At 41.5% G+C, this 13,172-nt stretch overlaps 1 protein-coding gene across 3 annotated transcripts in view; it reads right to left on the reverse strand.

The window, feature by feature from the left end:
* Positions 1-13,172, reverse strand: part of chd6 (chromodomain helicase DNA binding protein 6) — a 111,411-nt gene that overhangs the window by 52,688 nt on the left and 45,551 nt on the right. For all 3 annotated transcript variants that reach the window (XM_047582317.1, XM_047582318.1, XM_047582316.1), the window contains exons 3-4: positions 8,911-9,556; positions 6,772-6,907 (exon numbers count right to left, since the gene is read on the reverse strand). In XM_047582317.1, coding sequence (XP_047438273.1) covers positions 6,772-6,907; positions 8,911-9,556 — 782 coding nt within the window. The remainder of the gene's footprint in view (positions 1-6,771; positions 6,908-8,910; positions 9,557-13,172) is intronic.

Here is a 13,172-nt window from a genome sequence, read left to right on the forward strand (position 1 = left end):
TACTTGAAGAGACTTGCAGAGATGTGGCAACCGGAGAGTATGGAATGAAATTCACTGAAGTTGTAGTGAAGTTGGGAGGGTACCAATGTGAAAAAATATCGACAATTGAAGCGACAACCAATAGGAGAAGCTGGCCCAAAACAAAAAAAAAAAGTCACCGCCTAGATTTAACTTAGCAAACAGGTACGATCCTCCTCTTGGATAATTGCTGCGTGGATGATTATGTTTCAGCTGGCAACTGGTTATTTAACCGCAAGTGATGCAATGAGTAGCTTCTTAAACAACCATGTCAAAGGACACATCCTGTGGTTGTGGAAAAGATGTCTGTTTGAGAAGAATCAAATCACTGGCATGCATCAAGCGGAGCAACCATCCAAGGAGATCGAAGAAACTACTAAAACTGGGTTAAGAACCGTCCAACTCATTATTAGAAACTGGAAGGATAGTGGGGAACCGTCGTCTTCCAGGAAGAAATGTGGTCGGAAACAAATCCTGATTGATGGTGATCAGGAAACGTTAGTAGAAATGAAATCAAAGAAAAACAACAGTAGAACTCAGGGCTGTGTTTAATAGTGGAAGTAAGACTCTTCCGACATCACTGTTTGTAATTGCTTATTTTAATTATTATTTCTTAGTTTTATTGATCTAGGAATAATTCATATTAATTCCTGTTGTTTTGTTTGTCAGCTTATTTTTCTAGCATATGATTGTTTTGTTTTTAACTTACATTATAATGTATTCTTCTCTTATGACTGCATTTGAACTGTTTTTGCATTTCTTGCATGTTCCTCAGCATCTAGGAAAATTGCTAAACTTAAATACAACAATTTACATGTGATTTGCCCTTTACCGTTACTGAGTTGCAAGCTTCCGCACAATTTATGTATTTATTTCAAAAGCTGAGTTCCTTCCATCTTCCTTCTCTTTTTTTGTATATCTTTCATTTAGAAAATCTTTCTTAATACATTGTAGTGTAGTAGATAGAGTAGTCCAGCAGTAGCTGCAGTTGTACTTGTTATTGTGTCTTGTCAGTGTATTTGTAGCACAGTGGGACCAGAGGAAACAGAATTTCACACATGAAGAAGTGACAACAAACATGGCTCAAATTATCCAGTCACCACTGAGCGACTTTTTACCCCATTCATGATACTGATCCCACAGATTAACCTCAGAGAAAAACTCTCTGTCTACAAGTGCAGTTCATTCACATGAGTAAAACATAGGGATGTCCCAGTCAGTCATGGGAGATCGGTATCAGGGCGGCTCCAGGCATTTCTAAAATCGGACTGGTATTGGGCCAAGGACAATCTTATATAGTTGTTTATTTTCGGTCTGCCGTAAACCAAAACCATGTCCCTGCAGCATCAAAGCATCATCTTCCTCTTCATTGGCTAGCATCAACGCTGCCAAAGTCACGTGACTAAACATGTCTGCCGGGTGGAAGAATTTCACTCTGGGAAATGAAGTCAATCAGACAGAAGTCAAAATTAAATACTATCAACTCGATGCGCCACAGAACAAACACTGAAACCTAAAAAAATGCATGCAAATACAGAAAATGTTGTCTTCAGTGTCAGCAAATACTTGAAAACCAGAAAACACGTTTACAAATGTTTGCATATTATTAGTGCAGTCAATCTGCAAATAGATCTAGCTTTTCGTCAGCTTATTAGAATTGGTGAGCTAACAGTAAACAAAGGGCTCATTGGGAATTATACAATAAGGATCTTAAAGACAAAACTAAACCAAAAAAAATAAATTAATTAATTAATTTCCATAACCTATGAATAATAACATATAAATAATCGTCCCTGCCAGGTTCATGGCTTTTTGGAGACTCCTTGAAATATCTATGCACTTCTTTCAGCAGGTTCCTGTGTTGTTGCCGTTGTTGTGTGTGAGCATTTGCTGCACACGTGCCGTCAAAATGATGAAGACACTTTCTCACTTCGCCCGTGTTTCGTCTATTTGCTGTCTTCCAACTGCACTTTCTTTTCGTCGCAGTGCGTTGAGCTCTCTCGGCCACCGCGTATAAGAACTAAATTGGCTTACATTATTTCAGTTTCTCCTGCACTCACCCACGACTTCACACTAATCGGCTCACGTCCACTCCTCTTCAGTCCTACTCTTTCGACTCAACTTCAACTCATTTCCCCCTCACATCCCTTCTTGTATTTTTACTTCTAAATAAATCCGTATTTATACGGTACAGCACTATATTTTTAATATATGAATTGATGGGGAAAAATGAAATGTGATACGGTTACAGATGTTCCTCATGGCTCTTGAAATGCCATAAAATCATTTATTTTAGGATGGAAAAAAAAGTGGCAAGGATGTGGTTGTGTAGTGTGACAAAACCAAAAAAAATATACCTAATAGGATAAAAGTTCATTGTGGATCTTAGTTTTTTTTTAAGGAATTTACCCTATAAAAATTAATAATATAATGTAGCATATAAATATAGTACACAGCATGCCATGCTACTAAATTAATCCATCACTGATTTCTAAGTGTTAATCAGATGTGACCCTGGCACGTGAACTGAGGGTCTACATTGCCAGAATGGTCCAGGAGACATAAAACAAATCTTCCCGTCTCGTCCCAGTTAATGGTATTCTTCTCTCTGCACTAAAACTCCGGCAAAGCAAGCGGTGAGAAAAGACAAAGCTGCAGATTAAGATTAAGAATGAAGCCGCGCATCACGACAGCTTTCTAATCTCCTTGTGGCTGGTGTTATCTGAACTTAACGTGAACCTGATACCGGAGAACAACCTGGAAATGACCCTGAGTGCGTAAAGTAGCGAAGTACGCAATGACTCCTCTCTTTTTCCCCTGACATCAGCGGAGGGCTTTTCTCTCCTTCACATTCTCTCTTATCTGCTCTCTTCTCTTTCATGTCATTGCCCTTCGTCTTAAATGAACTCAGCGCCCTCTCCGTTCCCCCTTTTTTTTTTTTTTTTACAGCAGTCATTTTATTTTTTCTCTATCTATATAGACCGTCTTTGTGTCAATACGTCTACTGTTGCCTCATCGTTTCTATGCTGACGACGCTGTCATTTACTGGGAGCAGTTACAGTCTGATTTTAATGTTGTCCGGGCCCATCTGTAAAGTCTCAAATTGGTTTTAAACGCCAACAAATCTAAAATCATGGTTTCCTCAAAGGCTCCTTATTTGAACGGAAATATATCCACTGTTAAAACTACTCAAGGTGTCCCAATCGAGACTGTTACTAATTGCAAATACTTGGGTTTCATTTTAGATTGGGAGCTTTCTTTTAAATTACACATTGAAACATTGACCTGGTAAAAAAAAAAAAAAAAAAAAAAGCTGGGGGAAAAGGGCATCGCTGCACCGCCAACGTGGAACAACCATCTGACTTTTAGCGACTTTCGTCGTTTCCTAATGGATCGACACCAAGCATCAAATGGACATTGCCTTCATTTTTAACCATTTCTGCCACTACGACCCCCTTGACGTTGTTCCATTTACATTTAATTGTTGCTCTATTTCTGATGTATCTATAATGTTTGTATGAATTTATGCACACTTTCCTATATAAATCTCAATTCAATCAGATATCAATAATAATAGCTTTTACGTGCAGTGGGCAGTAGTACTATATATCAAAAACTGTGAACATTCACTGTAGTAGGGGTTGGGCTTTAAATAGACACATCTCCCCATCGTCACCAACTCCCCACTAGTCCTTTACAACTGAAGAAGCTACTGCCTTCAACATGTCTCTACATGTCCAGTTGCCTTTCTTCAACGCTTTTGCATCAATCATGACTGAAAACCTTCACAGCACATTCACTGAATAGTTGGAAGTTACACTCGCAGGAGTTTGCATAGCTGCTGTTTAGAAAATAGTTTTGTTTTCTGTGTCGTAATAGTGTAGTATATAGAGTAGTGCAGCAGTGGTTGCAGTTATAGAAGTTAAATTGTGTGTGTCTCATCAGTGTAGTCGTAGCACAAGGGAACTAAGACGCCTCTTTCTTTTAACGTATTGTGGACTTGACAATAAACTCCACTTGAATCTTACATCTTTTTTTCTCTCCTCTTTTGTTAAAAGTCAAACTTTCTGTTTTGATTCAATAACCCACATTGTGGCATCATAACCCTGACTCTGCGTTGCTCTTTACAGACAAAAATGTTGTGTCTCGTCTGTGTGTGTCTCCAATTATATACAAATATCTATTGCTACTGACTGAGTTGGCATTATTCATCTTTTGACGGATGAAATATTTACAAAGTCCTGGACTAGTATGTGTATGCTTAACAGTACTGGTTGTTTTACTTGTGAGCAGAGACGTCTCCCTGTTGGGAGAATATCAGCTGTTATTAGCCGCTGTGGCCAACGAGAAGTGAATCTAATACAGATATCTGCACTTCATATTTGTCAGATTGAATCTGGAGAGGGTCACGGAGACAATACTTTGTTAAAGAGCTGAGGATGAGGCAACAGCAGAGCGGCTACAGCAGTGGCTACTTTTGTGACTAAAACCCACGTGTCGCTGCGTCCTCTATCTTTGCTCCCATTTCTCAAACTGATAAACAGATTTTCTGAAGCAGGCTGGCACAGAGGAGAAGGGGAGAAAGACAGGGAAAATGCCAGAAACCGATTAGGTGAAGAGAGTAGGAACAAAAGAAAAAAAAACAAGACAGGATAAAAAGTAGGGTAGTTTGTCTTGCCTGTCTTTGAGTTTTTATTTAAATACTGAAGAACAACTCGCCTTATAGGGGACAAGGAGTATGTTAATGTGTCCGTTTTTATCCCACAAGGGTCAGAAGTACTGTACTAGAAGTGCTGCTTCGCCAAAACACAAAGTTTTAATAATGACACATAATAATGATAAAAATAATGTTTTTTTATCATGCACTTTCAGAAAAAAAGTCAAAATTCTTAATACTAATTGTTAATTAAGCCCCAACGCTCTTCCGTGGAGTATCGGCGGTACAATACGCATATAGTACTGCCGGTTTAAAGGTCTGCTTTATACTTTCGACCATTTTCTCTAAATTTCAACTTTATTTCTCGAAATTTCGAGAATTTTTTTTCTCATGGGTGTCCTTAATACTCATCTGTACAATTCACTTTAATTTATAATTCTTGTCAATATTGTGTATATAGTATATTGTGTATTCCTGCTATATAGCATGTTTGGTGTCAAGTGGCTGTACATTGCTGCTGCAACTGTGAAATTTCTATCGATCTATCCATCTATGCCTCGACATGGGTTTGGTATGCAGATTAAAATTCAGCAAATAAAATTTCAGCTTGGTTAAGACTGAAATTCGAGGTGCACATCTGCATTTCAAGAAGAGAGGCTTGGTTTTGTTAGTAACAAAAATGTCACAAATGCATATGCATCCGTTATGACTGGGAGTCACATGAGGTGTGTTGTCTACCTGCATGGTGCTGTTCTCCCTCCCTGCCTGTAGGGGTTGCTGTTATTTATTTCCCATGTTGTTTTTGAGCTTCCTGTATGCGGGGCAGTGATTAGAGGAAAAGTGACTGGGTATCCAGTTTAAAAGGGTCTTTGTGGAGAAGACAGCTGCGTGTTCTTCATGTTCATCTTCATGTTTTCTGTTGTTTTTGGGTCAGGGAGCCAAGAGAAGGTCTTTTGTTGTTTTGTAAGTTGTTTTTTTGGCCGTGCTTAATAAAGATTAATGCTTAATCTTATGGTGAGTAAGGATTATTCTGGACTGAGAGTTCATTAAAGGACTGATTCTTCTTGGGAGCAGGGGAAAGGGGGGGGGGTCATCCTTTATGCTAGGCACTGGTTTCCCTTAGGCGAGTCGTAACACATCTGTATTTGATTAATGTATCAACTTGTGATATGGGAGTAAAGATTTGAAGGCTGAACAGGAAGCGGTTCCTTGATTATATTTTGGAGCTAGCCAGACTCTCATCAGTTTGAGAGTTCAGCACAACCAGAACAAAAAAAATGCCCAATGAGAACAGACGGGCCCGATCACAAGGTTAATCTGTTGAATAGAAAAATATTGTCTAAATTCAGAACCTTGTAAACTCTTGAAACAACTGCTTCTCTCTCCTTGGAATAAATCCAATCTTTCTGCCCATGTTTGTCCTCCAAGTTTCCAGGAGAAACAGAAACGCAGAGGCAGCAAAACAATCTGTCTGATCGAACAAAGATGATGAACAAAACCGGAATTAATGTGCTCAGCAATGTTGAAAGTGTCTCGCCATCTTTGTCATCGTCCTTTCAGTAGAGTCAGTGTCAATAAAGAAACCTCCGTCTTCTTCTCCCGTTACATTTCCAACAGATTCAACGCTCCACGGCGAGCAGAACCACTCCGCTAACGTCAAAGTATTCTGATCGACGTTTTGTGGCACATAAAGAGCCCGGTTGGAATCTCAGATCAAAACGACTTTAGAGTTGAAGAAATATTATCCAAGGTAATCAGCTCATTCATGCACATGACATCTCAGATTCAACGTTCAAGCTTTTCCAGATTCATCTTGCTAATGTGCAAACCACTCAGCTTGTTCGTGTCTTCTCGGATCTCGATAAAACGCTTCTTCCTACCATCTTTTCCAACCCCAAAACACAGCTTGGAAGTGTGATGTACTGCGTAATTAGATGGGACTGACAGGTTTCCTGCCACATTTCTCCATCCCTGTCCACTTTCACTTTCATTTTTTTCCACCTTCTTTTATTTCCTTCCCGTGGTGTTCTCGTTATGATCTTTTCTCTCACCCCCCCACCCCCACTGGGAATCGTTAGCCTGTCAGGATGTCTTACCTGGGTTTGCGACCCCTCTGTTTTGGCGCTGAGGGAGCCGGCGTCTTGCTGTTGGCCGGCCCGTGGTTCTTGCCGTGGCTCTGGGCGCCCCCGACGTGTCCTGAAACCTTAGTGGGAAGTCCTTGGCTAGGAGGTGCTGCAGCATGAGCGGGAAGAGGGAGTCGGATATTAGCGAGTGAAAGCAAGCCGCATGGCGACACTGAAGTCTTGGGGGAACGGTGTAAACAGCTGGACATGTGCTAATTAGTGCCTAATTTCCAGCGAAACATGCACACAATGGAGAAATATGAGCCTGCTAACACCTGATTTGTGCAGTACCTCCAATAATTGGAGAGTTGTAATTCACAGTCCATTCACAATACATTTCAGTATTGTTAAAAAAGGTACATCAAAGCACTTAGCAACGACCAAAAAAATAAAATAAAATAAAAGTGAAATGTGGTAAAAGCATGAGGAGTGCATCTTCAAACATTTATTGATGTAATTCTTGAGTCTTGCAGCCTGTCTGTTTTGCAGCACTGAAAGAATGCTAATGCACCCACCGACCCACCCACCCACACACACACACATGCAAACACACAAGCACGCATCCTGCGTCTTAATTAAATCTAACAATCACATCATCATAAGCTTCATTTATCCCGACACCTCTGATCACGATTTCGGGACATTTAAGAATAGAACAGGCATCATCTGTGCCTCCCAGTCAGTCCTGAAATGTTCCAGCCCTGGCGCTCGGCCGCGTATAAGAAATCTTGACTACGGTTGTTGTCGCAACAGAGACGAAAGCGCGCTATGCGTTGTCACGCCTGACGCGTCACTGAAACTCAAACTGAATTAGATGTGAGAGATTAGCCTGATTTGGAGGCCTAGTTAGAGATACGACCAACGCGGTCATCGTCACGTCACCGGCTGAGTTTGAAACACAAACACCTCCAGACAATCAGATTCCGTATTATTCCTAAGATACCGTATAGCACATTAACAGCGCCCTTATCCTCCCCTGCCCCCACCCCACATCTTCTTGTGTGGGTTCCTGATGTGCAGAGCTCCACATCACTCATCTCTGCTCCTGGTCTCATCAACTACCCTGTAGTTATCCACCTACCTGAATGCATCATTATTTATCATCATTATTTAGCCCACAGTGGCATAAATAAAGCATTATCTTATCTGAGCTAACTCACCTGGAATAGAACCGCTATTAATTAACTGTTTGGTGCTCCTGTGCTCTGGTTTATATTCATTTTCAATCTCTCATGTAACATGCATGTCTCGCCCCTCCTGTCCTCTCTGTCTCTCTGTCTGTCTGTCTTTCTCCCTGCCCGGCCGGCCTCAAGCAGATGTGTCCCTCACATATGAGCTTCAGGTTCTGCTTAAGGTTTAAAAGGGAGTTTTCCTTCCCACTGTCGCCTCAGTGCTTTCTCTGGGGGTTTCAGGCCGTGTGCGAGACGGTGTTCTGTAAAGCACATTGCGACAATTTCTATAGTTACGGACGCTAAATAAATAAAATGTTATACAAATTGAATTTAATTGAACTATATAAAACGGATAGTGTCAAACTCAGGATGTCCCAACAGGTTTATACTTTTTTTTTTTTTTGTAACAAAATGGGACCTTAATGCAACTCTGAAGCCAAGCCTGAGTTCACCTGCTCACAAACGAACAAACATGTCATCTAAACACCATTCACAAGATTTAGTTTACAACCAAATCGCCGCCGTTGGAGAAGAAAATGTTTCGACTCTACTGTAAAAATACGCAAATAGCAACTCCAGTGTCTTTGAGCATTTGTGGTTCCGATTGGTTGCGACGCTCTCCAATTGAGTGCAGAGGCTACGCCAGGCTAACCCTTTGTGATGACTGTTTATATTAATTATTTTAATTGTTGTAATTGCACTTTATCGACACCGTCCAGGTCCAAGAGTCCAAAACAGAATCCACAAGGTTACGAGTCGGAGAGAACGGAGTCAGAGCTCATTTAAGTTTCTCAGTCTCCTTAATTAATTTTCAAAACTTTCAAACATTTTCTATCAGTCCGCAAATTGATTAATTCTCTAACGTCTGAGTTTAAAACGAACACAAACTCCACTCCATCAGCCACAGAGACAAACCCACACACTCAGAATCCCCGCAGACCTTGATTCTTGGGTAGAGGAGGTAGGACTTTGATCTTCGGTTTTCTTCCTCTTTTGCCAGGCACCTTAACAGGCACCTGAGCAGGTCCGGGTGCCCCCGCGGCGCCCGACGTTTTCCCCCCCGCCGCATTCTTCAGCTCTTTGCCACTGTCTTTCCTGCTCTCCTTCCCCTTGGCCCTGCGCTCCTTCCGCTCCTTCCCTTCCTTCCCTTCCTTGGGCTCCTTGCTCTTCCTCAGCGTGACCACCGTCGCCTGCCTCTCCTCCCTCCGTTTCTTTGGTTTGCTGCTCTCCTTCTCCTCCCCCTCCACCACCACTTTCTCCCATTGTCTCTTGTCCTTTTTCTTCCGTTTCTTCTTCACCCTGCTTCCGCCTCCTCCGTCATCCTCCTCGCTCAGGGAGGAGGGGGGCCGCGGGGCGCCCCCGGAGTGCCTGGCAGCGTGGGCCCCGGCCGCCGTGCAGTGATTGGATGTCGCCGTGCTGCCGACGGGGGTGAGGAGGCGGAGCTGGTCCTTGGGGCCCACAACCAGGTGTCCCCGAGGGATTGTGGGAACTGCGTTTTGTGCGTTGCTGTTTTGGTCCGAGGCGGATGAGGAGGCTGCTGCAGCGGAGGCCGGAGGTGGTGTGTGCTTCAGGAGGCCAGTGAACATCTGAAAAAGAAAAAAAAAAGGGAGTCGTAAATCAACTGCTGTGATTTTATTTTATTTTTTCACAGCCTCAGTTTTTAATTACGAGGGCTGTCAAACATACCGGTCGGGGCCTCAAACCGGCCCAGCAGAGGGTCGAACATGTCCGTCTGGAGGAATTTACCAAGTGAGAAACCAACATATAAAACATTGGGGACAAGGGGTCAGTTATTTTTTTCGTAATATGTTTTGTAACAGGATAGTTCATTAACAGTTAACTTTTCCATAATGTATATGTACTTATTTGCAATTAAACAAAAGGAATAATTAGGACTTTTATAGTCACATTGGTGGTTTCAGTCCAACTCCATGTCTTTTACTGAGCATTAGTCAGCAACCAGCTTTTATTTTGTAGTACTGTCCATTATTTAAATATCAGCTTTTAGTTGACAGTAAGGCTATTGATTACTACTATTATTATAATTTCTATTCAATTTAAAATATTTAAAATGAAGCAAATTAAGTCTGTTTGAAGTGTCGTAGGTGCAGAGAATTATCCCCCGGCTCTGAACGTCCTCCCAGCTCCATGAAACATTCAGCACTCATCTGTTTTTCATGTCCAAGCACCAACAGCCCAAACTAAACAAACAAAAAAACAAAAAAAGCTACCTTTGCTTTGTGTGTTTCCTAAAAAAAAATGGCAATAAAGTCTTTTCTTTTCAACTCAGAACAATTAATATTTGATCATTTGACTAATGGACGTTGGTAACGTGGCCAAAACCTGGTCATATTTGTTGGGTGGAGACCAAAACTGAGCTAAAAGTAGTCAGCTATAAAGTAACTGGACCGACGCCTATTTGGTAAACCCATTCAGGATCAGGTAATCAGTCTCAGTTTTATGCCAGTTTACCAAAGCAATATTGGATAAACAGTTTTCAATCCAGATTACCAAATCCAGATTACCAGTGCTCTGAATGGGACAACATATCACAATGTGGGCTACCGTCTACGTAAAGAACAACAGGTAACATATGTTGTATTATTTGACCAATTTAGAAGTTTTACTACATTTTCTTCCTGAAATCCACCTTGAAATCCTAATCCCCTGTTGGGATCAGGATATTCCTGTATTTTTGGGATCAAATTTATCTAAATCCAACTGAAAAGTAGGGAACAACACAAACTGAAGGTTTAATCCAGATTGAAACTAGGATTGGATTACGTGACCTAATCCAAATTCAGAATCCTTCTTTCCTTTTTGAACAATCCATTTTCAAGATTTGTTAGAATGTTAAATTGTATATTCCAATACAGGTCTGAACTGCAGCAAGCTAGTGTATTCTTTGTTATCATTTATACAAATTTAACACAAGAAAGAAAGAAAGAAAGAAAGAAAGAAAGAAAGAAAGAAAGAAAGAAAGAAAGAAAGAAAGAAAGAAAAAGGTTAGAGAGGGTACAGACAGAACAGAACACACAGTGAGACCAAGGAGAGAAGAAGAGTGGACTATAAAAAGGAAGAGGATGTGTTTATTTGAGCGATAATGGACAGACAAAAATGGGGAGGAAGAATCCTATTCTGGGCACGCGCTGTTTGATGCGTGAATCACGTTGTGACTAAAAGCTTAATATGCATAATATTCCTCCATCAACCCCGAGGACGTTGCAGCCTTTTGATGCGCATCTCAAACGGCTGAACCACCAGGACGCCCTCAACATCAGCGGCTCGAAACGATCCGCAATATTCCACAAAACAAAAACAAGAGTTCGCGGAGTGCAGGCTCCCAGGTCGTAGGAGACGGGCTGAATGAGCCCCGTGCTACTATTAAGCCTGTGACGGGTTCTGTCTGATGAGTCAACATCTCCTCCGTTCGCAGCGCAGCCAGCGGAAGGAGCCGGTCGTACATCAGCGCCGCTGCCGCCACGTGACCGCGCTGCAAGTGTTTTCTGTGAATCCACAAAAGGAGAGGCCCGAAGCAGACATGTAAACTTCTCAAGGGAGTTAAGAATAGATATCACTGCCGCTGCTCAGTGCTATAAAAAAAAAAAAAAGAAGAGGAAACACGAAACTTCCTCTGTACCACTGTAACTTTCTCTGAAAAGACCCCGTGCGGTAATGACGCCAATAATAAACACGAGCACTGTGAATCAGCATCATGAAGGCGGAACATGAAGAGTCTACAGTCTACATTTCTGTTTGTCTCGGGATCAACAGGATATGGATTATGGTGAAAGCTACAACCCTGAGACGCCAACAAGTCAGTCTGTGGCGTCAAAGTTTCCAACACCCTCATCCGGAAAAGCTTGAACCACACTATCCAACATCCACTCTACAGCACTCCTCCCATGTTCTCCAACTCTACAGTGTTCTTCCACTCCTACTCAGCAGATCCTGAAACACTGGTCTCACTGCTGCCTCCTGCCTCCTTTATAATATCAAGAGTAACATCATGCAGCACAGATGGGTTCTATATAAAAACATATATAAGAGATTTCTGTTTCTTTGTCTAAATCAAACTACAACGACTGGACCTGAGCGTCTTACGGGCCCCGTTAAGACCTCGCATTGAGACGCGTCCCAGACAATCAGATCACAGACTGATCAGCTTTAGGTAAATGTGTTCACACCGCGCCTCAGTTTCTCTGTATGCAAATAAACCCCGACATCATCTGGGGCGCAGGAGAATATTATAACAGCTGCTGCCTCTAATGGACCTCCACCGCTGCTCCAAACCCGAGAACGTTTTTATGCGCGTGCGTCATGACTTTGGCACACACTTTATTATTTATTTATCTCCACCCCGACGTTAGTTAGACCTGCACGAAATTAAGAGCACTGTGGAAGTACGCAATTTAACCGCACATGGCTTCTTACGCGTCCACACGACCACAGAATCATCATTTCTAGATTATTACTTAGATGTATTTACTTTTTAGTTAGTTAACAGCTACGAGAACAGAATGTTTTAGGAGGTTCTCATTAAAAGTGAACAGACTTCACTTTTGAATCATTTCTAATAGTGGTGCGTTTTTGTTTTTGTTTTTTTTCAATCAATGAGGCAAAACTAAAAGGTGGGTTTTAATGTGATTCAGGATAGATTCTGTTCACGCTACCAAAGGAATGAGGTCGATTGGGACCCAGACTATATCTAAATGTGGTCAGAGATAGGATTTCTCAAATGCGATCTCAATGTGTCCTAGGTGTGTTCACATTGGTCTTTTACACAGGTCACTTAAATTCGGATTACCCAGATCGGATCTTATTGCAAGGTGTGAACAGACTCAAAGTTAAATCAGCCTAATAGCATAATTGCCTAAGTAATTTTTTATTTACTGTTACAATATCAATAAAAATACCTAAGTGCTTGCTAAAAATAGTTTTTTTTTCTCTTGATTTCAGAAAATATTCAAATATGACTTAAGCAATTATGCTATTAAGCCAATGGAATATTGACAAACCGTTACTTTTGCCGAAATCCTGCAAAGCAGAAAATAGAAAAGACACTGTGCTGGATGGTGGGCATGACCACTGAACTGCACGAAGCAGCAGTGAATTTTCTGTTTTTTAAGGAATTTGCGGCCACTGAGAGACATGGACGAGAAAATGCATTTCAGACCACCACAACATAAATCAAACATAAAA

Source organism: Mugil cephalus, chromosome 4 (genome assembly GCF_022458985.1).
Source record: "Mugil cephalus isolate CIBA_MC_2020 chromosome 4, CIBA_Mcephalus_1.1, whole genome shotgun sequence".
NCBI lineage: Eukaryota > Metazoa > Chordata > Actinopteri > Mugiliformes > Mugilidae > Mugil > Mugil cephalus.